This window comes from Cuculus canorus, chromosome Z, assembly GCF_017976375.1.
Source record: "Cuculus canorus isolate bCucCan1 chromosome Z, bCucCan1.pri, whole genome shotgun sequence".
NCBI classification, from domain to species: Eukaryota; Metazoa; Chordata; class Aves; order Cuculiformes; family Cuculidae; genus Cuculus; species Cuculus canorus.
This window is the reverse complement of record NC_071441.1, coordinates 18,599,208-18,625,000: the sequence shown is the minus strand read 5'-3', so window position 1 is coordinate 18,625,000 and position 25,793 is coordinate 18,599,208. Positions and strand designations below refer to the sequence as shown.

Here is a 25,793-nt window from a genome sequence, read left to right as displayed (position 1 = left end):
AAGATATTGGAGAGACATGTGACTCTTAAAAGGCTATTGAATGATGATGTGACTAAGTACAGTATCATCTGAGACATGAGTTTTAAAAACCTCACTGTAGTGGCAGACTTTAGCCCTATTTTTATATGTTTTTTTCCTCATGACTTGGTTAACAGAGCCTTGACATAGTAAGACTAAAAGAAGCACTTCTGGAATCTTTCAGAATTAGTTTCAATTGCTGTGCAGTTGATGAAATTTTTGATTTTTGACCTTTGCTCGCTTAGATTAGGAAACATTTCTGTCCTTATATGGCTGCATACAGTGTTGCTTGATGTGTCTGGTACCTAGTATCTTTGTTCCTGATTTGAGAATACAAGAAGAATTGGTGAAAGTTATGCTTGTAAGAGCTGTAAAAATAGATCTTTTAATTGTATAGTGGAATTTAGGAGTTCATGGCTGTAAAAGAAAATTTCTCTACAAATTTTTACTATTATTAGTTTGGAATATTTTAATGAAAAATATACAGAAATAGTTCTACATTTTCTGCTGAAGGAGCTTTGTAACACCAGCAGCGTTAGAACATGTGCTTATTAAATACATTTTTAAATTAAAATTGCTGTAAAATGGAATCAGCTTTAATAAATGGTCATTATCAGAGTCTTCCTGATGCTACATTTGTGCTCAGTTGACTATCAGTCTTTGGCTGATTTAGACGATAGTAGTAGAAACGATAGTAGTAGAAACTGTAGTATCTGTATTAGATAGTACCAAGATGATTTCAAAAGTAGATGAGGGAAAAAATAATTTTAATTCGCCTTCAGTCACCAACTGAGGACTTTAACTATGGCCACAGCTACTGTGTATAGCAGTATGCTTATATTCAAGATCTGTGTCTTCTACAGTAGAGCCTTTATTAGAGATATCCACGGGGTGAAGGGTTTTGTTTGCAGGATGCTGTGCAAGTTGTTGTGTTCATTACTCTGAGCTGTGTTTGGGTGGGATTGAGTGACATTTCTCCTTAATGAGTGTGAAAAGAAGTGTCCTCATGGAGCCTGAATAAGTTGTTTGATGCCACGGATTTTGTTTCTGAGTCCAAAGAAAAGTGTGCTTTTGAATTTAAACAAAGAAAATGAAGGTAACTGGTTATAAATAAACCTCTTTGTCTATGTTAGCAGACTGCAAACTGTATCAGGCAAATTTTTTTCTTTCTTTTTAAGACAAAAAAGTGAAGAAGAAAACAAAACACAAAAGAGCTGTATTTTGGCGATTGTCTCAGTTAGATCCACTGTAATTTTTGCAAATCAGGGAATATGTATTTTTTCAGATTAAAACATTGTGTAAAATGAAATACAACTTGGAAAAAACTGGCACATCAATATAATTTATAAGATATGTATCCCAGTACCTGCAGTGATTCTACGCCCATGTTGCAGAAGTGCTAATATAGATGTATATGCGTATGTGCAGCAGGTTCAGTGCTGATTTACGATTTTTGTCTGTGTGGGTGGGTTGCTGTGCATAAGAACATCCTAATAGAAGCCAAAATAAATGTTACATTCTTCAAGAAAGATATAGTGACCAAGATTCAAATATAGTTGTACTAAGCTGGCAAAGCTATAGTTTACGTTTTAGCATTCCTGAATAACGATAGTAGATTTCAAATATAGGTTATTATAGGCTGAGCTCACTTTGACTTATAGGTAATGCTGTGTCCTAAGTGTTCCAGCTGACATTATACACTTATCCTGACATAAGAGGTCGTTTTCTAGGGGGAAGTTTGAACTAGGTGCTTCTATTGGAAGAAACCAATGTGCAGGAGTTGTTACAGTACAACCCTAACTGTAAAATTGTACGCCAGTAGGGTTCAGTATGTTTTCACTTTAGAAGTCTCTGGAGTACTGGCTGTTTGCCAACTCACAATAATATATTAGAAGCCATTTGTAGGAACTTGTTTGAAGTCATTTCAACTCCATGCCAAAATCTATATTAATCCCTCTCGGCACCATCCGCCATTTCAAATTCATAATTAGGAAGCAAGGTGAGGCTGCCACCTTATTCTGTTTTTCTGGCTTGTAAACTGCTTCAGGTAATCCTCAGACTTTCTAGTAAGGCAGTTAGTGGAAGGATCAGATCACTGAATTGAAGTGAATTACTGATTTGTATATTGGGAGAAAGCCTTTTCCTTGAAACACATAGTGACTGTTGCAAAGGAGTTTAAAATTCCAAGCTGCTTGGTGAAAGTCACACACACAGTCATGAGCCTCCAGACTATCTGCTTTTTGCTATGTAGAAGCATACATAGGACAAAATGATAGTAAATCTTGAGGTTTCCTATGCATAGGTACAAATTTCACTATTTGGTTTGGTCACCTTTATTTTAGAAGTTGAAACCTGGATTGGGATACAGTTTAAGCGCCTGAATGTAGGATTTTTTTTGCAAATGCAGTTAAAAGGAAAGTATCTCTTAGTATCTGCTTAAGCCCTTTGCATAGTCCATTGATGATCCCAGAGTACCCTATGCTGAAGAATGTCCACTTCTGAATTTATACCAAGGTTTGTGGCCTTGACACAAACTTATGTGGCTTTATGACACTGAGTTCAGCCTTTTTTTTTGTGTGTGTGTGTAATAACCCTGACTTAACTATGAGAATACATCCTTTTTTTTTTGCTACTGAAATTCTTGTGTGACTTCTAAAAAGATTTCAGTAATATTTTCATTAGATTAGTCATGTGATACATTATGCTCAGCAGAAGGAAAAGGCAGAATTGCCAAATCTCAAACAAAACCATGTGTTGTTGTAATATAAAGCTTTAAGCTCTATTACATGTGAAATGCAATCTGTCTCGCTGGCCCCCAGTTACACATAAAATAGAAGACAAGTGCACGCTCAGTTTTAAAAGTGCTTCATTAGTCTGATATGGGACTGATAGAGTTTTCTGCTGTTTGTAAACTCCAGGTTAAGGCCTATTTCTAGTTCTTTTATAGCATGTGATCGTTTTTATGCTGTAAGAGCAATACTTTTTATTGATATGGTGTTACTGGAAATCTGTCCAGTTGGTTATATTTTAAGAGAACCGTAGGAGAATCTAAGGTACAGAAAAATATTAGAAAAGGAGTATTTCAATATTACGGAAGACTATCCTCTCTGGATTCACAGATTACCTTGAACACACTAGCCTTTGAAAGGATGATTTAATACCATTTGAGACCATACAAATATTAGAGTTAAAAAGAAATGAACAGAGAAAAGAAGTCGTTTTGGCAGCCTCACAGGGACAGACAGTATAGTAAAAGTGTTCTTTTGTTTGAGGCAAACTGTGACAATCTCTGTGTGTAAAAATCAATGGGAGTTAGAAGTTTTCTTGATTTTTATTTTCCTTGCAAGTTCTTAGAGACAAATGTATTATTCTATCAAGGTTGAAATTTAATAAGATTTTTTTTAACTCGCTTCCTGTTGTCTGAAATTGCCTGAAACCCATACTGATTTAAAGATATGAGCATTAATATGCTAATTTTCAATTAGCCTCATTGACATATTAATCATTTAGGGAAGTGTAGAGCCTAAAAGTTGGTGACAATGCAGAAAGAAAGGAGTTAGAATGTATTAGAAATTTTAGGAGTTCCTAGCTGACATGGCTTTTAGAAGGTGGTTAGCATATGTAGCACAATTAAAGATGCCTTTGGTAGAAAGTTATTTTAAATATTTTCCAGAATTTGGCATGGTGTCCTCAAGTATCTGTATATGTACATAATTTACCCCAATTTGAATCATGGTATCGTTTTGCTTTTCTAGGCTGCAGAAGAGAGGAGATTGCTTGGTTAGTTTCCTCACCCCCTGTCAGAGGGATGCTGCCTTTAGTTTGGCAGTCTGTATTAGTGTGACTTAAGTATGCTCTAAAGTTGGAATTTCCTACAGCTTCTTAAAATAATGCAGAGTAGGATTGTGACACTTGTTCTGCAATTGTTTGTTTGCTTTTTACTGTATCTTTTAAAAAAATATTAATTCTCTGTTTTTGTAGGAGCTGTATAAGGAAGACATTGCCTTGTCACTACAAGTAATACATAACTGGTAATTGAGCTAAAGATCATGAATATAGTGTTTCCTGCCAGTAGTTGTCTTCTCCTTGTCTGCCTCGTTTTCCATCTTTCTCCTAATACTATAAAATTATACTTAAGTTGCTCTCATAGCTTCAGCTGAAAGATCATGTAAATGTGGCTGGGCTGTGTGATAGCCCTTCTCTTCTTAGCTGTTGTGGAGTTATTGGAGCATAGCCTTACAGTGAGTGTAAGAGAGGATATAGCTCTCACACCTCAGTAGGTAACTCTTGGGTTATGTCATGGATATTGCCAATAGGAGGGCAGTAGAAGGGCTACTTAGATTAAATGATTCAGTCCATCCCTTTAAAAAAGTAATTGTTAATGTGATTTAGAGGAATAGAATTATAATTATCTCGTTGGAAGCAAATTTTTTTTCTAATATGATTTATCCAAACATATATATATTTCTGAATCAGGATTAAAAATTAATCTGCTTTTATTATTACAGCATTATTGAGCTAAGGAACAAATACAGAAAAAAAAAAGACAACAGCCGTAATGTTGTACGTAATAATAATAATATTTGATACAGGAAAGTCTGTACAGTCCTGTTTTCTGTAGTAGGTTTAATAAATGCTGTAGTGCTTTTTATTTTAAATAATGATGGAAAATAGTTTTTTGTATTAACTTAAGCTCAGTCATTAAGGACTTACTGAGCTGCCAAAAAGAAACATGTTAGTGTACAGTGGATTCAGTGGTTTGTAACTAGCTCTGTTGTGATAAAGAGACCCAAAACTACTGTCAGTGATGTTACACTTTTCCCTCTATGTGGTTAATGAGTGGGGGACTTCTAAGGCGAAATCCTGATGTTGCTCTTCTTGTTCTTATGTAAGATGTAGTTCAAAAATATTTGCAGCTTCTTTTAGGTTGACAGATCATCTTTCAACTTGTGCAGTTAGTGGGTGGCCAGTCTGACTCATAACAATGCAGTGTTCCCATATATCACATCACTGTGGAGTCCCTACACTGACTTTTAATCGTGATAGCTTTCAGTCAAAATGGAGTGGAAGTACAGTCTATATTTTAGGGTTTTTTTTATTTCTGTCATTCTAAACAGCTGTATTAAAAAAAAAGTTTTGCAAGTTTAATCTTAATAACCTTCACCCCCAAAAAGCAGACATACTATGTCATAAAATAACTATTAGTGACTAGTTTGTATCCTATAAATCTAACTTGAGTTGATAATATGGTCCATTACCAGCTAACTGCACAGAGTATTTTTCATTTTACACTCTTCAGTTACTTTTTAGTGAAGTGTTAAAAAATATGAAGCTTTTCTCCTCTCTAAAATTGCACACTGTCTGTCTGTTATTAGGGAGATAACAGCTCTTATAAATGTTTCAGTAAGCGTTAAGTAGACAGTTATGTGCACTCTCATTCCACGCTTATTTGCTTACTGTAATAAACTGATAAAATATGTGTGGTTTGTCTCTGTGTATCTGCAGGCATCATGAGTCACATAGATTTCCTTTAGAAATAATGTTGTGTCTGCAGAATTGATTGGTTATTTTCATAAACCATCCAAAGGTACACAAACGACTTCTATTATTTAAACATATGCTGTGTAAGATTTGTAGGGGATGATCTCTTGCTTACTAGATGCTTCTTGTCCTATTAACTCTGTGGAGGATTATTTTAACCCCAGAGTGATTGCAGGTATCTACCCTATGGCTTTCTTTAAGTATTGCAGTTATATGCATTAAAAAATTTAGAGCTAAAACAGAAACCTCTGCTTACTAGATTCATGCAAGTGTTAAATAGACTGCATTACAGTCACACTGGCTCAAAGGTCTTGCTGACAAGTAGGGGATTCGAATCTGGAACTAAAATCCTTTGTTCACCTTATATGCATTTTATTTATTTCAAGTACTGCCACATTAAATACAATGGAAAATTAATCTTATACAAGAAGGAAGGTGGTTTAAACGTAGTATCATTATTCTGTCTGTCCTTTGTGTGTCTGTTGCTCTATATTGTATGCTATTTAAAATAAAAGGGAGTGGGCTCATGAGTGAAATTCTGACTGAAACATGAGCAGCAATGCTGGAAAGGGCTAAAAACCACAGGAAGATTTCAATCAATTTCAAAAATTTGAATCAGTTACTATTTAAATATAGTGAGGGATTTTTACTGTATGTGTATTCATATGTATCCACACATTAGACTTCTGATTATTAACTTTTTATGTTTTCATTCCTTTTCTTAAGTACTATTAATAAAATGCACAATATGTTAACACAGAGAAGCTAGTGTACTTCAGCTTGTTTTAACACAAATAAAACGTATTTTTTAAGCTTGTTAATGAAAGATGGGTGAACTGTTTAATGAAATAACTTTTCTGTTATGCATGTCCAGCTTGAAGTTAATTAAATATTAAAAGTTAAAGGCTAAGCTTAAACTTAAAAGTAAGATTTAAATTACAAGTTAAAACTTACGTTTTATTCATTGTTTCAGCAGTGGTTTAAGTAAAAGATGCTAGTGTGACTTTGCTACTAATCTCTTACTGCTACTGTCTCCTTATATGAATCAACAAGGTATTTATTTTTTGAAGTCATTGCTTTCTTATTTCCTGACAACTGAACTGTGTTTTGAGAGTTTGAGCTTGTCAGTTATTTCCAGAAATCTAAGCAGGGTATTAATCTATTGAAGTTTAGGGGTTTTATCCAAAGATATTTTGAATTTGAGGAACTGTGGAGATCTGTACAATTAGCTCTTTCTCCATTCATTTTGCATTAGCTGGAAAACTGGTCATGTGATGTTGCAGGAGTAATTGTTTTATAACTATAATCTTATATATTTAAGCATGTAAACTGGCACTGGAGTAAAAGGGTACCTTGTCATTATGAGTTTTGTTAAATTTCACTGATTGTGTGCTTGGCGAACAGTATTAGATATTTCCATGCTTGTCAGGGATCAGTAACTGGACCAAAAAAAATATGACTCAATTATAAAAAAATGGTTCCTTTGTTCTTAAAGTGGTATTGCTACTTCTATTTGAAGAGGCACAGAAATTTAAATATTTGGCTGTGTGTTTGATTTTGATCAGCTTTATTTTCTTCTGATCATACAGGGAAACTAAAAATGTTGTCCTTGAGAGCATTACATTATCTTTCTAGGGGAAAGATGATGTCTGAACTTCACCAATTTACTTTAAAAACATTAACAAATAATACAGATTCAAAGTTGAGAATGTGGCATTTCCTCACTTTAGACATGTTCTGAAACTGCCTTTAGTCTTCACACTGAAGGTTACTGGTAGATCATTAATTTGTGTCTAAAAAAAACTGATAGCAGAGACTTTGTGTATTAGAGAAAGAAATGCAAAGTAAAAAGTTGAAAGTGAAATCTGATTTGGAAGTTTTTGCAGATGTGTTTGATCAATCACATCCTGTATATGTTGTTCCAGTTACAGTGACATAGTGGTTGAGTCTTGAGGAGATAGGAAGCCTTTCTGCCTTTTTTCCTTCATTATTTATTCTTCAACCAGTATGATATGTGAGCACCTTAGTGCACTTTCTAAAGCCATCTTTCAATACACATTCAGTTCTTCATGTAGTTTTCTTCAGCTTTTGTCAATGAATTGTTAGGGTTTTTGAACAGATATTAGTTGATCTTTACAGATACGCATTTGAGGTGATGGGTATTATTAGCCTGACTTTCTGGTTCAGAAACTGGTACTCAGAGACTAAGATCAAGTTGGTTATGTGATTGCTAACTTCTGGAGGTTTTCAACAGGATTCTTTACAGCCTTGGTTTTGCAGATACTCTCCCGTTTGTGTAGTACGCTGTGGGTTTAAATCCCAGCTCATAACAACTTTTCATATTACTATAAATATTTGCTAAATCTCAAGTCGGTGCCTTGATGTTAAACATGATGGTCAGGAAAATGTGGCAACCTTGTAAGGCAAGATAAAAGCCCATTCTCCTTGTTTAGCTGCTTGGAATCTTGAACATCGTGATATTTGCAGTTGTATCTCAGTTACACATTCAGGGCGTTGGGTGGGGCAAGAGAACATGGACACTCCTCAGTGGAAACAGGTAAACATATATATCTAATAGATATAGGATAAAGTTTGGTAGCTCATAGTGCATTAACGAGGCAAATGGGGTTTTTGAGCTGAGCATTTGGCTTTTTTAGCCTTTGTGTTTTCTTTGTGTGGCATTATTTTTCATTTAACTTCATAGCCTTTGCTTAAAAGTATTTTAAAGAATTAGAATTCACTTTTCTGCAGTTTTTCTGCATATTTCTTACTTTTGCACTTTTGAGCTTGTGATTACGGATTTCCTTATGAGCAGAGCCTTCCGAGAATTTGTTTGCACGTTGGATGTCCTTTATTCATGCTACTTCTTCAGGACTGAATGGAGCCAAACTTCTTGGGATTTCTCTTGTTGCTTGTGTCTTTAATAGCAGGACTATTAAAAATTCGCAACAACGTTCTGCTCTATGCAACTGTGGTTGTAGTATTTGACTAGTGTAATTGTTAGGCAACATTTTTTGTGGTTTTAAACAAGAGGACAGTTTCTGACTGATTTTCACAGTACACAGCAGGCTTGAGGTCACCCTTGAGTTCTGATGCATAGAATGGGAAGAACTTTTTAGAAACAGCATAATTATTTTAACTGTAACTCTTTAAAAACTCTGATAATTTAATAACTAGAGTTCAAATATGAAAAATGGATCTATACTGGAAAGTGAGGCAAATACACCAAAAGTTAAAGCTGCTAATTCTCAGCACGAGCAATTTTTTTTAGGCTCTGTTATCTGATACCTGTTACTGCAATTTGTTTATAGATTTGAATATGTCCTTGCTTGTTCCTGGTTTACTAAAATTCCAGCTAGAAAGCAGGTGCTCTGGCTGAGCGTGGAGTGCAATATTTAATTGTCGTTTAACCTGTTCTTCAGTTACAACATTCACCAATTGCTGTGTTGTGCTTAGCAGGTCACTACCCAAGTCTCTGTGCCAACAAAAACACAAGAACTGCTTCATCGAATGAGTGGGAAAGGGTTAGCAGCTCATTACTGCTTCTCAAGACAGCCAAGCATTTTTGATGATCGTATGGTATCTGTGCAAGTGACAGTAACAAATACAACTGATCAGAAGATAGAGAATATTCACATTGAAGAGAAGAAACTGCCTGCCGGCATGAGGATGCAGGAATTTAATCCAATAGGTAATCATTATACCATCTTTAAAAATACAGAATCTTAACCATCTGCAAAATTTTGAAAGTGAGCTTGCATATATACTTACATATATGTATGTATGCACACTTATGCTTGTATATGTGTGTATACGTACACAGACTCGTGCAATTATCTTTTCTTAGATAATCTGATATTGACAAAAATTTAATTCAGGTTTCCACTACTTGTGTTGGACTTTAGAAATAACTCCTTAGACCAGGACTTCCATGCCTGAAAGCTTACCTGTTTGCTCAATTATACTATAGTGATTATATTCTGTCAATTCCAGTTGATACAATAAAATTTTCTGTCTCCTCACCAACTTTTATTCTCTTACAGCATTAGTCTAAAATGGCTATAATGGGCTACTGTTAAGAATGAGGTTTTTGTTTATATATTCATGTGTCACGGGTTAGCCTACCTGGCCAAATTCAGCAGCTAAAACCATGCATATGAGCTTCCAAAAATCCCTTCCCTACATACACTCTGCAGGGAAAGGGGAGAGGGAAATGAGAAGAAAAAGGTTAGAAACTAAAACTACAGCTGTAATGAAATGAAAATGATAACAATGGAAATAATTAGAAAGTAATAATATATACAAGTATATGAGATTGCGCCCCCAGCCCACCCCTCGATGACTGTATGTCACCACAAATACTGTAGAGCAGACATAAGGGAATGAGTTCGTGGCTAGGAGGGTGCTGGACTCAGGAACTCAGTTCAGGAACACACGGATCTGGGACCAGGAGCAACCAGACAGATGAGGTCCTCACTGGACGTGGACCATCACAGAACAGAGCGAGACCCTCATGATCTCTCAGTTCGTACTGAGTATGACATATACAGGATGGAATACTCTGTCAGTCGGTTTAGGATCACCTGGGCTATTCACCCCTTCTCGCAGGTGCAGCTGCATTTCCACCAGCATGAAGATGGCCTTGGTTAATTATAAGCTTTGGCCTTTTTACAAATTGGTGCCCTGTGTTATCTCTTTAGAGAAGAACACTGTCTCAAAAACATCCAGTTAGTTTTCAGAGAATGATGTTACTTACAGCAGGTTAGTTAGTCATAAAGCCTCAAAATCATTTACCTGAAACTACAACATCACATTTATTTTCTTTTCAAGCTTTAAAGAACATTTATAGATGTATTATTTTGCTGGCTCAGAGCATTCTCATTGTATCCCTTGTGAGCTCTTGGCAATGAAATGAAAGTGTACGTTGTATTCTAGTTTGCATCTACCATACTTCCACAAAGCGTGGCTTCTTAGAGTAGCTAAAAAGCAATGCTGTAGTCAGCCCTAACCCAAATTGCTTTACTTTCTACCATCTGATTGGGATGTTTTTTTCTAAATTTCTGTTTGTGAAAAGAGTAAAAAACCTGAGAAAGAACACGCATCATAGCAACTTTTATTCAAAGGTAATACTTGTACACACTACCTGCTTCCCTTTCTCTGAACTTCTTTTTTTTAGGACATTGTGGTATAGGCAGAAGAAACACAAGTGTCTATTTCATAATATAATTGAAAAAGACAGACAGGCTCCTTTTCGACACAAGCTTCTGTACTTTAGACACGTTTCTTCTCCTTTAATGAGTGACACTACTATGTGAGTCCGTATAGTGGTAGAAGAATACAGAAGCACAGGTTCCTAAAGCACAGCTGCAAAGTAAAGAGTATTTGTTTTCAGTAGTTTGCTTGAATGCAGATTTTCTGTATTCTTTGTCACTTTATCAAGAACTCAGTTTATATGTCCTGTTCTTACTACCTTTTTGTGTTTCCAGCATTTGGAAACATACTATAATTTGTCCAGTAGAACCAACAGACAAAGTGTCAGTGTAGACAGGTATTCCTACCTAGTTTTGCCTCCATAACTGCAATTACTGTTGGCAGCTGTCCTGATTTTGCCAGTAGAAATGGCTCAGATTATTTCACCTACATTGCTGTATGCACTACTTTTGTTGGCTAGGTGCCTTTGAAACACCATTTGAAAATATTAAGTCAAAGGCTTTGACAGGGTTTTATCTGAATTTGAATTGGAGCCTGTAATCTTATGGTGCTTTTACTGTTTATTAACTAAATTTGCAAACTGGTGTTACTGAAAATTAAATCCCTGTGCTGGATCCATACAGAAGTAAAAGGATGTAACTTCAGTGTAATTTTTTCTGTGAATAATTAGTTTTTCTAGTACAAATCTTTATTTTGTTGATGGTGGGTGGGACTGTAAGATTGAAATGGCAACATTTAATGTGCACTAACTGTGGAGAGAGAGGATCCAAGACACTTAACATGCAAGTGTGACATTTGAGTGATACCTACTTGAAATAAAACTACAAATATTGTCTCTTTCATATGGAGCCTTTTTTTTAAATATGTTTTTTAATTATCTAAAGTTTCGCGGGGGGGTGGGGTGTTTCTGTTGTTTTGTGTGTACTTCACCTGTTCGAAATGTTTTCATGCAGAGTGCCTTGAGCCTGCAGGATCCATTACTGTTTCAATGGGTATTGACTTCTGTGATTCTGCTCAGACAGCCAGTTTCCAGTTATGGTGAGTTCTTGGGAGGGAAGGTAATTTTTTGCTCTTGGAATGCAAAAGTAGTGTATGTTAAAAATTTACTTGGCAGTAGCAGATTTACTGTTTATTAAATATTTTAAGAATTGAGCAACTGTTCACAACATGATGTATTATCAAGATGTTTTAGAGAAATAAAATGTAATTAGTGTTCGATTTTACTGTTACAAGAATAGACATTTTTCTTCAGTCTTCAAAATTTTTTTAGCACTTGCTTCTAAAAAAACGAATTTTGATGGTACACTTAAATCTAGGTTTGAAATTACATGTATAAGTTTAAAAAGTCTTTCACAGGTTGTGTTTGGGAGGTCCTGTTTTTCCCTTACTGTAAATGATACCAAGAAAAGCATGAACTCCTCTTCCAGTTTAGAATTACTTCTCTGTTTCTGAGCTTTATTTTTATTTTTTTCTCCTGTTCTTGGCATTCTTCTTAATAACAGCAACTTCAAGGGACCAGTCAGGTCTGAGTAGTCTGCTGGAGTGTTTTTTGTGTGTTCTTCTTCGTAGGAAATCACAAATCAAAAAAGCACAGTGTGAGTAATTGTAGTACTTCAAGCGCTTGTTATGGGTGTTTGTGATCTATGTGACATGACTGCATGAAACCAACCCGAGAATTTGCTAGGCAAAGAAGTGTATTTCTCATGTTGTAGACTCTTTTAAATTATTACAGGAAGAATGAAAATGAGTAACTGGCTGGCCAGGTAGATTTTGTCTGATATGCTTGATTTACACTTCTTGTGCTAATTATTTACATATTCAGGATTCTCCTTTATATGAGTTCTTGTTGCATTCTAGGTTAGCAATGATCCTCTTCACCCAGTGAGAACTCTGTTACAAACTAGCATTTGACACCAGGGAAAATTTGTTATAGAAGTGTCCAAATATTAGCATGAACAGGTGGGGGAAGTCTATCCACCTTCTTTTAAGAGCAGTTCAGGCTTATATAGCCTTTGAAACTATGAAAAGACAGTAAATAGATTACACACTTTTTTTACACGTTTTGAAATAATATTTTTTGACATGTTTTGTTGCAAGAACAAATTATATGTTGCAAGAACAAAATATGTTTCACTCAATATATCCTGTGCAAAAATATATTGATTAGACATTCACATTGCCACATTCAAGTTTAGAGGAGGCCCTTTGAGGAAATTCTGTACTCCTTTCTAGAATACTGTTGAAATTTTAGTGTACTCCTACTAAATACGGCTTGTGCAACTTACGAGTTATTAAAGATAGTGGGAAAATCTTTATAATAGACATATACCCAAGGGACTCCAAAAGAACTGCTGCTAAAATATGATTTCTTGTTCTAGGGGCAAGGAGGTTTTACTATTGAATTCATTTTTTTTTTCCTACTCCTCAAACCTTTTCCTGTACAAGGGATGGTCATGCGTAGTCATTTTAAAGATATTAGTGTCTCCAGCAAGATGTCTGCACCGTGCAGTTTATGCATGTCAAGTTGCTATAGATGGTCTCTATGCTGTTTGCTGAAATGTAGAAGTAGCTTTGGACTGTTGCCTGATGCTAGGTTTATTTCAGAAGAGAAGTTCCCTTATAGGCAATGCAATTTCGTAATTGCTTCAAAATTATGGGCTCTCTCTTTCCTTAAATATATTTTGGAGATTTTTTTAAATAAAATATGCACGCTTTATCAAGCAGGAACATTCTCTTTTAAATATGGCAGATGTTTTTCTTTCAAGTCCATATTTTCAGTATACTAATAATTTGGTTCCAAACTTATACCATTTATTGCTAAGAATCTTAGTAGTGATGAGGATAAGCAATGTAGCATAGCACATTGATTTTATGCAGATCATCACCTTTATGTTTTGGGAGGTCTGCTGTATTAGTGATATATAAAAACTGATTACTTTCTCCAACATTGCCTAGTAATTGTTTATTATTTTCCTATTAGACAAACAAGACAGATCAATATTCCTGAACACTGACCAGACTATGAGTAACATCACTGTAAATAGATTTGCCTCAGACCTCAGTGGTGTATTCATTTTAATGATTTGGACAATGTGAGTCCAATGACAAATCTCAAGCTAAGTTTAAAATTAAATTAAGAATAGGAATTGCTTACTTTGTTCCTTTGCTAATTGATATGGCCTTGTGTCTTTGACAGTAGTTCTTAGAAAACAGATAAAAATAGGTAAAATATCCGCTGCATAATTTCACCATTTTACTGTTTAAACATGTATTCATGTTCAAAATCCTACTGGTGTTCGTATCATTGAAGAAATTGTTCAGTGTGATGTTTTGGGAGCTATGTCTCAGAGAGCTCAGCTGTAGGCTTTTTAACTTGTCACGCTTCTTAAAAAGCTTTTATCCAAAAGGAAAACTGCCTTGTAGAAGTTTGTCAAAATATAGTTGAAATACAGTTCACACAAAATTGCCAGTGTTCTTATGTTTCCTGCTAACATATATTTATGAAAGGCATTGTCGGTTATTTTGCATTTTTGTTAGAAGCGTGTTCAGCACTAAAGTGTTCCTGATCATAATCATTTTCTTTACATTGTTCTAAGAGGAGCACTTTGTCTTGCATCAAATGTAATTGATCCTGAAGCAGTGTAATCACAATTACTCACTTTCTTAATTGGCCTGCCCAAAATCAGAAAATGGAAACCGATCGGCAGTGTTTAAATCAATAGCTTTGTAGTAAAGCTTGTGGGGGTAGGGACTTAGTGGTAATGGGTAGATCAATTGGTCTTAGATGCCAATCATGGACTGTGTGTTTTGCATAGCAAACACTACCTTTCTGCTTGGGGATATGCTGTTGTACTAGTGGTTTAATAAATACAAACTGTATAAAGAAAAAAACTAACCTGAGTAATAAAATATTTAGATATCTTTCTGAATTTGTTGTTCAAATCAAGGACAATGAAGGAGAAACTGCATTGTAAAGAGGTTCAAGGGGCCAAGCTTTGAAGCTTACCAAGATCACACATCTAATTAAAAAGACATGAAACACCTTTAACTTGAAAACTGTGCCTAATGCATTTATTTAGAATGTGTATTTGGATGCTCATTTGTAAGGAGAACATCTCTTCATTGTGATTTTTCTTGTGCCATCTGCTTGCAGAGGAACATTACTTCAGCTACACTGGTGTTCTGCACAATAATGCTTCTCAAGCAGAAAGTTAAAGAGGAATAAATGGAGGAACTTAGTCTTTTAAAAGATTTTTGTAAGCATTACTGTTTCAGTTTGTGTTACTTTGATCAGATTCTGCAAGCAAGATATACACAACTTAAAAGTATAAAGCAATTTGTTATTGGCTGACTCATGTGCAAGGTAGTCTGGTAACTTGTTAAATCCTAGTTAAGCATCAATGTATTCACCATCCCAATAAGAGACCTCAGTCTTCGCTGGGCTGATAGGCGTCAGTGAGTAGAGGAAGGTTAGAACAGATGTTTGATGGTACAGACTGAAGGCGGTACCCCACTGACTGTGGAATTGGTTGTTTTTACTTTCAGGTTTTATAAATTTCTACATTGGTGTGTTTTCTCTTGAACTGTTGAGGTCTTAGTAATCACCATCTTAAAAATCCTACCACTATCTCTTATTGAATCCTCAACATAAAAAGCATACAGAACTGTTGGAACGCATCCCAAGGAGGGCTATAAAGGTGATCAGAGGGTTGGAGCACCTCTGCTATGAGGACAGGCTGAGAGAGTTGGGGTTGTTCAGCCTGGAGAAGAGAAGGCTTTGGTGAGACATTATAGCAACCTTCCAGTACCTGAAGAAACGTACAAGAAAGGTGGGGAGAGGGACTTTTTACAAAGGCATGTAGTGATAGCACTAGGGAGAATGGCTTTAAATCGGAGAGGGGAAGATTTAAACCAGACATAAGGAGGAAATTCTTCACGATAAAGGTGGTGAGGCATTGGCACACGTTGCCCAGGGAAGCTGTGGCTGCCCCATCCCTGGAGGTGTTCAAGGCCAGGTTGGATGGGGCCTTGGGCAGCCTGATGTAGGGGGATGTGTCCTTGCCCATGGCAGGGGGCTTGAAGCTGGATGATCTTTAAGGTCCCTTCCAATTTAAACCAATCTATGATGATTCTTGGTTTTATCTTTATTATCTTGCATGTCTCTACTTAAAAGATATCCTTAGGTGTTCCTCTTAGTTTGCCACTTTCCTTAGATACGTGCACAAAGATTCTGGAGCTGTGCCATGTCAAAATTTGGCCTTGGATCCTTGGAATGTAGACATTTGAATCCCGAGAGAAAAAAGGCAAGTAAGGTTACAGAGTCAAAGTTGCTCTGTGTATGTGCCCTTCTTCCATTTTGTGTACATGTGTTTAGCATTTTGGATTCCTATCTGCATTTGCAAAACCCCATCAGCTATCTCCAGCTTCTTTTAGGGGTCTAGCGAGTCTATAGGTGAAAGGGAGACGTCCTCTTTACAACATTCATAGCTGAAGGAGCAAGATTGTCCTTGTCACTGCTTCCTTGTTCTTTTCATCCCCTCTCCAAATTCTCCTAGCTATTCCCAAAGACTTGAAAGAACCACAGCTTTGAAGATAAAATTTATTTATGAAAAACCTGTTTTCTTCTTCCCATTCCTTTGAAGAGTATACAGGAACTTGTTTAGCTCTCTTTGAAACAGCTTGGCGTAGGGTACATGTCCACGCCATGCATCTCTTCCCCTAGTACAATCAGAGCTCCCAATAAGAAGGAGAAATGGAATGAAAGCAACAACTTCTATGCCTTCCATTCTTTCTCTGAATAATGAGATCATGGGAAAACAGTGTGACTTGTGACAGAAGTTTTTACAAGCATGGGCTCGTTGCCTTATATTGGCATTTCCTGTGTCCCAGTGTTACTAGAAGAGCTGGGATCCTGAACATACTCTTCTCCTGTTATGATGGAAAAGAAAGCTGTCTACTTGCCTCATCCGCCCTGGACTGTATAAAGAGAGCATCTTGCTGATTTTCTTTCCAAAGAGATTTTTTCCAGCATGAAATTCTCTTATCTCAATCTGTGTTGATATAGGAATCTTTCCAGGCAGAACTCTTACCTGCAAAGAGGAGTAAATGAGAAGGATCAGTTGGGTAGCAATCAGTACTTGTACTGAGTGCAAGCATGCATTCAGGTGTAGATGCTTGCACAAAAGCATCTGATTAAAATTATGTAGTTTAATATGTTATGGAATGTATTTAAAGCTAACGTTAGAGATGCGAGTCTCTCTTCAGATCACTGTTGCTTGCATTTTCATTTGTTTCTGGCTGTTTCCTTCCCTAGTGCTCCATCAGCAGATAACCAGGTTGTTTACAGATGTTGGAGATTAAGACAAGCAATCTGATACTTTCCTCTTTACTTCATTATGCTAGAGTAGTCAGTTGACTCAGTTCCAGAAAGCAATTATGTCAAGATAGATAACTGACCTGGAAAAAGTAAGGCTGGGCGTGAAAAAATGCTCTCATTTCTTCTATCACTCTGGCCCTTTTTCTCGTAAAAGCGGGATGCTAATGTTTCCTTTCTTCACCAAGACTACAAGCAAGGTCTCCCAGACATCTCCATTTCATGTTTTGGAGGAACTTGGTGTGTTGCTTTTTCTCTTCCCTTCTTAAAGTTTTATCATCTGTGGAGATATTCTGAATACAAGAAAAAAATATTGAGCTGGTTTTAGATAGATATATTCTGAGTCAAGCAGCTACTAAGACTGAAAAAAAAAGAATACTATGAATAGCAAGAAGAATATTCCCTAGACTCTTACTAGAATAATAATTTTTTTAAAGCTTTGAAAATGAAGACTTTAAAGACTGCCATTGTGGAATCTTTTAAGAACTCATTCACAAGTGATAATATTATTTGTATTAGTTTTAAAGAATATCTTGCCATCATAATCCTCAAGTTTTTTTGTTATGGCAGAGAACATTTTTCCCAGGAACCCTTTGGAGCCAATTCTTTAAAAAAAAAAAAAAAAAAAAAAAAGGAAAGAGAGAGGAAATAAGCAAAATAGACACTGGTTTTAAATGACAGATGCTAGCTGCTCCCACTGCAGCCATCTGAAGAAAAGTTAAAACTGTGCGTCTTCTAAACGATTGAATGTTAGTCTTGTGGAGTCATTTATTATAGAGATGATAAGTCTCCCTGTGTTCCTATGGGAGCATTATCATCTCGCATTTGTTCATCTTAATTGGGTACATCAGAAGATAAATTCATGTGATCCTTGGAATTACATCATGAAAGTGGTGTAAGACTTTTACAAATACAATAGGTACAGTTGAACTATTATTAAGGCAACAGTAAGAGTAATGATGTCTAACATTATTTGCCCCTAGGCTGACAATTAAATACAAAACGGATTTTGCAAACTAGTGGGGAGGTAGTGTTATCGGACATTGCTATTTGTTTGAGTCTTTCAGAGCTTCCTTCTGCAGACTTGTCGTTAAGCGTTCGTGTTCCACTAAGGATGTAACTTAACAACTGCTCTTGCTAATATGAGAAAACGCAATTTTCAGTTTTTGAAATCTAAAACCAGTTATGTTTCGCTGGCTTGAGAAACTGTGATTTTTTTTTTTTTTTCTAATAAGCTTCTTCAGCTTGATCTTCCAGGTGTGTTAGAGCAACAACACCTGAGATGTGTCAGTGCAGCGTGAAACAATTGTTTGCCAGATTCTTAAATGTTAATGTTCAAGTTTCAAATCACGTCTGCAATTTCTGTTTAAACGTAGTTCATACTAATTATAGTATTCAAAGTATAAATAAATAAGTTAAATACAATGATATTTAGTTTACTTAGATATTGGGGGAAGTTATATAGTTGTACTGCAAGACTCAGTTTTATTATTAAAGTCATCTGTTATCGTGAAATCTCTGTCTTTGGAGACACTCAGAGCTCAAATGGACAAGAATCTGAACAATGTGAACTAAGGTGGCCCTGGGTTGAGCAGCTTGAGCCCCTTCCAGCCTGAGTTTTTCTAAGGTGCTGTGGAACTATGAAATTACTTTTGTTAAAATAGATGTTACTAGATCGCTTAATATAAAAATGCACTGAAACATGCAGATTAATAAATGAAAGCTCTACGTCTAGCCTGTAAAGTGTGTGATAAAAAGAATGATAAAAGGGATGATTATTTTCTCTTGCTGAAAAATAAGTTTACTGGAGTAAGCTGAAATTAATGTAATGTAAAAGTAAACCAGATGCTGGTTAAAGTGAAATTAAGAACAAAGTGGTTTTGAAGAACTAGCAGTGAGAATTTCTGCTTCTAGACAATGAGAGTTCATGGTTTATCAAAGAATATCTATTAACTTTTTAATCACTATGGGAAAAGGAATTGGAAGTTTTGTTAACAGTATAGGTGTCAAGTGGTCCTCTTGAGTAGTTACAGACATATAAAACCAAAGCTACGCTTTTGCTTTCATTCCTTTTTATTGTGAAAAGATTGTTGTATTTCAGAGCAATGTAATCACGGACATTATAAGTCAACTCTATGTACAAATGGCATGTCCAGTCAATGTAGTACATGAATCATTGCACACAAAGCTGTTTATCCATTTTAGGCTGAATTATGTGTTGCACTTCTTGCTTAAATATGAAGGATAACATTGGAGAAATAATCAGTTGAACAATACCAATGAAGGTATTGTTAAAAGTTTTAGTAATATTGTCTAAGTAGTATATAAAATATAAACAGCAAGAAGTTATAAGGCAGTTGATTAAAGAACCTTCCTTCATCTCTTAATCTGATGGCATTCTTGATGAGTTTTCAAAGGAAAAATTAAAGAAAACCAAAATTTCTTATTTTACAGAGTACTTGATCAAGCCAGTCAAACAGTCCCTTCTCTTTTAATATGCTAATGACTTTAGAGATGGAATGTAGCATTGGAAAAAAAAAAAAAGTGAGAGTTTTTAGCTAAGCAAATTTTTAAAAGCAGCACATGAAGAATGATTCTCTGTAGAGGAAATACTAGCCAGATTTTAAAGGATTATTTCACTGTATGTTTACAAACTAATAATTTTCAACAAAGTTAGCATTAATGCTAAATTTTATTTGTAAAGCCCATACTTAAGATTGTGTCCTTAAGCGTAATTATAAGTGGTCAGAAGATAATAATGTCCTATTTCCTAAGTATTTTCTTGGGAAATTGGATGATTATGGTATTAGCCTTTTAAGTGATAGGACCATAAAACACTTTCCTGATTTCAAGTGGTTTGTCTCACATCTATAGAAAGGAGGCACATATATTTTCTCTATTATTGATCTAGTGCTGGTTTTTTCCATCGGTCTGTCTTATTTCAGAATTTTGAAGTCATGAAAACTTAGTAACGTATTTGAGGTTAATTTAAATACCATGGATATTAATTGATTAAATATGTTTTCTATTCCAATGATTGTATCATTATAGTTACATATGCTATCTGTGGCACATTAGCAATCAATATGTATTGACTATTTGGTGTCCGAAAAAAAAAAAAGTAGTATTCTTTTCAAAAATTTCTCAAAGCATTAACAAAGATTCTGACTGGATGTACTGATCCTGAATTGCTAGATGAATCCTTTATGGTATAGTTAGTCACTCAAATGTAGGAGAGTGAATGCGTCTTGAGTTTCTGTAGACTTGCAGAACTCCAAGACAAGGTAGTTGAAAACTTAGAGAATTGAGTAGAGAGGAGGAGCAAGTTCACTGTGTGGTATTTATTTCTTGAGAATGAATCTATAGCATTTTATTGTACTAATCATTTACTGCTAATGACAGTCATTTTTTTAACACTGACGTTATGAAAACTGCATCAAATTCTGTGATTTTCCAAGCAGTATGTTGTGTGGTTTTGTTTAAATATAAAAAATGTCACAGAACTGAAGTTATCAAAGGTATTTCCTTTTTACTCCTAAATTTATTGTTTGGTTTGTTTGGGATTTTTTCAGACAACAATAATCCATTTTGTCTGCTATTATATCTTTTGTAGGTTTAGCCCTGTTTCTAGGACAGCTGTCATTGATGACGGAACTTGTGAATAACGGTTCTTTTAAAGGAGTTGTAAAATGCATAATAATTTGTCCTTTGCAAGCAGTGAGTTTGAGTGTGGTGCCTTAAAGATACAAATAAACATTAATATGACTAAAAGTTGCGTATTCAGAAATACAAGAGCGTGCATACTGTGTTAATATTACACATGTACTGGAGAAAATGGATCAGCTTTACCAATGCAAGAAATTAACAGGCTTTTGAATTAACAAGGTAGAAATCAGGCAGGTAGTTCTTATGCTGTCTATAAATTCCACAGTGAATTTGGAGCTGATATGTATATATTAGTCTTTGTTGAATCACTTGGTTGATTCTCTGTAATTTCTCTTTTGCCAGCACAAAGGATGATCGTTTCAATGTTAACATTCAACCCCCTGTTGGAGAGCTACTTTTGCCTGTCACTATGTCAGAGAAAGACTTTAAGAAGGAGCAAGGTGAGAAATATTTCAGCAGCTTCAATAAATGTATTTGGATGAGAAGAGGGCTGTGTGCCTTTCAATTTCCAAGCATACAGCAAGTACTTCAGCGTAGCTGTTTGTATTAGTGTCTGTTAGCATTCATTCTGATCCTAGTAATTTAATTTAACAATATCTTAAAAAGGATGTGCAGTGGTATTTGACAGCTTTTCAGTGTGCCTTTTAGAGCACCAAGCCCACCCTTTACCCTGAAACTGTCTTCTGGCTCAGAGTTTTGGCTTCCTATCATGAAGTGTGAATGTCTTTCCTACTAGCAGCAAAGCAGAACATTGGAATCACAGCTCGAGGAAATAACCCAAATATACGTTGTTCTGTCTGGTGTTTAGTCTTTATTCCAAGACTGCTTTTAACTACTACGAGCGTACCTGTTCCTCTTTTCCTTTAAAACACTTCATATAAAAATATCTTATGTTTTAGGAAGGTTACATAATTTATACTTCTGCATGCTCCTAATGTTGCTTTTATAAAGAACCTAAGTTTCTGTTTAAACACAGACCTCCATAAGAGCTCTTAGTGACTTAAATATTTATACAAAATAATAAAAGAAAATTGTACTTAGCTTTGACCATGTGTTAAATGGAGTAGTCTATACTGCTGCTCTTAATTTGGATATGATTCTTGGATATTTTTAAATATAAATTATTAGATATTGGATGCATTCAAATGTAATAGTGTTTACTCATCTATCTCAATATATAGGGATTTACATGGGTAAATCTCTCCACATTGAGATGAGAATATACCCAGGGGTCCTGTCTCATTGCTGTGTAAGGCTCAGAAACTCAGTATATCTGTCAAACAGTCAAGAACATCAATGAGTAATGCTATGTATTATTAATTATTGCTTTTGAGCATTTCTTGCTTTTGTATTTTTGAATGATTGAGAAAGTAGCTTAAATATTGCCTAGATCATTTTCAGTTAAGCTTATGGCTGCAGTGAAAAGTTAGGATTGTGTTTTGTTTTCTTAACCAATTGATACTTATTTGCCGTTCTTACCCTTTGCTGGCTAAAGCCTGCCTCTCTGCTTTATACCTGCTCAGCAAACCAAGGTGAGTGATTGAACAAGGCTGTGGCACAATTATTTTAAACTGTTCCTTTCTGAAAATTGTGGATGAGGTTATACTGAAAGGAAGTCTGGTTACTATGCTTCTTCCCCTCCCCGTTTTTATATTTGCTTTGCTTTGTGATGTTTTGATAGAGTTTTTGTATGTTTTACTGTGACTGAGGGCTTTTTTTCCTCCTGACCGGCCATACAGAACCACGAGCACATAGAAGAAGTGTACTTGGAGAATAGCTGTGGTCCTCTGTGGAGTTGTTGCCAAAATTCCTTTCTCTTCTGCCATTTTACTTCTATGGTTGTTGATTATTTGTCTGAATAAATCTGGCAGCTGTTTGCTATGTTTAATAGAGCAGAAAGGCTACTCTGAATAAAGCTATTTGAAAATTTGTTTATATGAGGTATTTGTAAATACATGAAGGTCTCTTGGCATTTCTGTATTGCTCTCTCTGTCTTCATGAATTCATACTTTGATGCAGGACTTGATGCTGGCAAATTTACTACAGGTTTAAAAACCTTTTCTATTGCATCTTTTTTCTTACAGATATCAGCTGTTTCAGAATATTCATGTTAATAGAGGTCTCAGTTCTAAATTTTACAAAACTATTTATTACAAAGATCTAAGAGCAGCTAGCATTTAGGGAGAAATTACTATGTGATCTTGCTAAATGAAAATTCCACATTACAATAATAAATGCTGGGCAATTTAGAAGTCGGTATATATTATTCTATTTTGTGTTTAACTTCGATTTGTCTGTATTCTCCAAATGAATCTGATTTATATAACTTGTATTTCCTTTGCCATGCTTTTTCTTTTTCCTTTTTTTTTTTTCATTTTTGGACATAAGATGTTTCAAATCTTGTACCTGGAGTTGCCTATGTTATTTGCAACTGAAACAAATAGGTAAAAAATAGTGAAGGAGTGAGTAGAATATTAGAAATGCAGTATTATATTGGAGAAGAATGAGAATATGTGTGGATTTTAAGGATTTTTACATCTAAATTGCATATGTAACCTAATAAGAATGCTAAAGAGGAAATAGCCGGTATTATACTGCTGTGTAGAAGGCAATTCATTGCTACATGTCTTTACTCAATTACACTCTGCTGTTTTGCATTGTCTGTTACATTTGTATATGCCCATTTTCTTCCTGATGGTATAAGTAAAGGGGAACAGACAGGTTATTGAATATTCATGGCTGTGAAGGTTATCTAGTAATAGCGGCAGAACCTCAAAAACTGGATTTATCCACATGCTGCTCTTGATATGCTTAGCCTTACTACACTGTCTTCCCTTCCCCTCCTGAGCTGGGGAATCCTCTGGTGAGGTAATTCCCCAGAGCAGCAGCTGAGTTAGTGGCTGATGTTGTGATTGATAATTTGGAGGCAGTGGATAAAAATGCCAAACTACTGTTTCCTTTTCTGCTTAAATATATTTAGTGATCTTCAGGCCTCAGGATTTTATACCCTGTTTTACATCACATCCTCATGCAAAGTCCAATTTCTGTAGCAGGAATTGTGCATGAGTGAAGCGTGCTGTTGGGAACTCTGTATCCAAATTTTTGCTTGTCTGCTGGTTTAAAAAATCATTTGCAAAACTCCCCTTGCCTTAGTTCAGAATAGAACTAGTCTGGTAGCTAACATACCTTGTTCCCTACCAGTGTAATTTTTCCACTTTGTTTTCTTTCTATTATTAAAAATGTGTACACTTATTTCATTGTATCAGTTAGTTAACCGAGATAAATTGCTTCTCTGTGCTCTGACTAGAGTTTTCTTAGATTCTTATGTTTCAAGCATTATTAAAGATGGCATGCGATTGTTATACCTGGATATTAATCTGAATTTTTATGAAGGTGTTTTTAAAGTAAGCAGTTAAAACTACTCTAAGTATAAAGACAGTTTTTCCCCCCTACAGGCATGTTTTAAAATAATTTTTGTCAATTTTTTTTAAAAAATGTATACCTGTTTTACATTTAAAACTCCAAAACCCAAGAACCTTGGTTAAGTAAACAAATTGTTTACCTAATTTTATTAAGATTTATATATCCAACTTGTTTTCTTAACAAGCAAGGTGCTAATTCTTTAAATGGTTGGGCATTTACTATTTTCTAACCCTTGACTACCACGAGCAATCATATTTGATGCCCCCTTAATTAGAGCACCCTTTTTTCTTTCCAGGTTCTTTTCCACCTCAGCAATCGAGACAATACATTTGCTTACCATGCTGCTCTCCTAAGTGTTCTTTTGCATGTAAATTAATCTTGATTCAGTTTACACTGTCATGCTGAGTGGTACAAATTGCCTATAACAATAAAACAGCATGAGTTAAAAATAAAGGGGGGTGAAAAGGCAGATTGAATGTGTGCCTTACTTGATAGGATGTTACTTTGCTTTATGCCAATACATTAGTCGACGATAATGAATCTTCTGTTCTGAAAAGCATGGTTTAGTTGATTTTTTTAATTTTACTTCAATGGAGCAGTACCTTGTCTTTTATAGAACAAGTTAGACAAACCATTAATGACAGGAGTGTTAAGGTTAAATATGAAGCAATGCATTCACTTCTCTGAGTGCTATCCATCTTTCCATTTACAGGAGCTTGACAAAAGTACTGGCTTTGTACAACATTTCCTTTAATTACATGCTGCGGGAAACAGGCTTTTAACATAAACATAGTTGCATTCATTTATTCAGCGTTTTCTCTTCAATAGAGCTTAATGGAGAAGGTTTAAATCCTAAATGAGTACACACATCTCAGCAGTGTTATGTCAGTCCCTGTGCTCTGCTTAAAAGCAGTTTTAGTCTGCGTATGTAGTTTTTAAAGCTTTTGCCTAATCCTGAAGTTAAACAATTTGAAACAGAACGTTCTATTCTCAAGATAAAGGTGATCTTTGTCTAAGTTGTATGCTTATTTTTGCTCTGTTCAAGAGCAGATCATGTTCTAAAATAGCCCATTATTTACTTATGAGTTGTCCTATTTTTACTCTGGTCTCTCTTATTTTGTGACAGCAGCTAATGCACATTCTAGTGCATTAAAATATTTAATTTATTTTTTAATTGCTCTATTAAGCATCTTGGAGCCATTTGTTCTGGGTTAGAACTATATGTGCAGCCCTAGTATATTGGCCTTTTGAGACTTCGGTGTTGTTTTCATAGTTAGTGCTGTTTTAGGTTTCAGATGCTTCATATTTTTGCCTAAAGTACTGTGCTCCATTGTTTGTCTGCATTTTCAGCTTCTGAACACAGTGCAAAAATACTCAGACAGTGTTAAGTTTTATTTACTATTGTGTTTTAATCAACATGAACATCCAGCAAATCATTCTTTTAAAGAGTGGATGTTGATTGAAAAGTGGTTTTTTTGTTAAAATGTCCTTAAACAGCATTCTTTCTTTACTTTTTTGTCATATGTTTGAATATAATTTTGACATTTCTGTTCCATTTTGT

At 35.3% G+C, this 25,793-nt stretch overlaps 1 protein-coding gene across 3 annotated transcripts in view; it reads left to right on the top strand.

Moving 5' to 3' along the window:
• The window catches only part of AP3B1 (adaptor related protein complex 3 subunit beta 1), a 164,863-nt gene that overhangs the window by 116,845 nt on the left and 22,225 nt on the right, over positions 1-25,793 (top strand). Inside the window, exons 23-26 of one of the 3 annotated variants that reach the window (XR_008447714.1) lie at positions 9,016-9,250; positions 11,724-11,808; positions 21,152-21,249; positions 22,305-22,341. Coding sequence is in view for 2 of the 3 variants with exons in the window: in XM_054053905.1 (XP_053909880.1) it covers positions 9,016-9,250; positions 11,724-11,808; positions 21,152-21,249 (418 nt within the window). In the remaining variant the exon portion in view is untranslated. The remainder of the gene's footprint in view (positions 1-9,015; positions 9,251-11,723; positions 11,809-21,151; positions 21,250-22,304; positions 22,342-25,793) is intronic. The other 2 variants (XM_054053905.1, XM_054053906.1) reach the window with 2 other exon arrangements.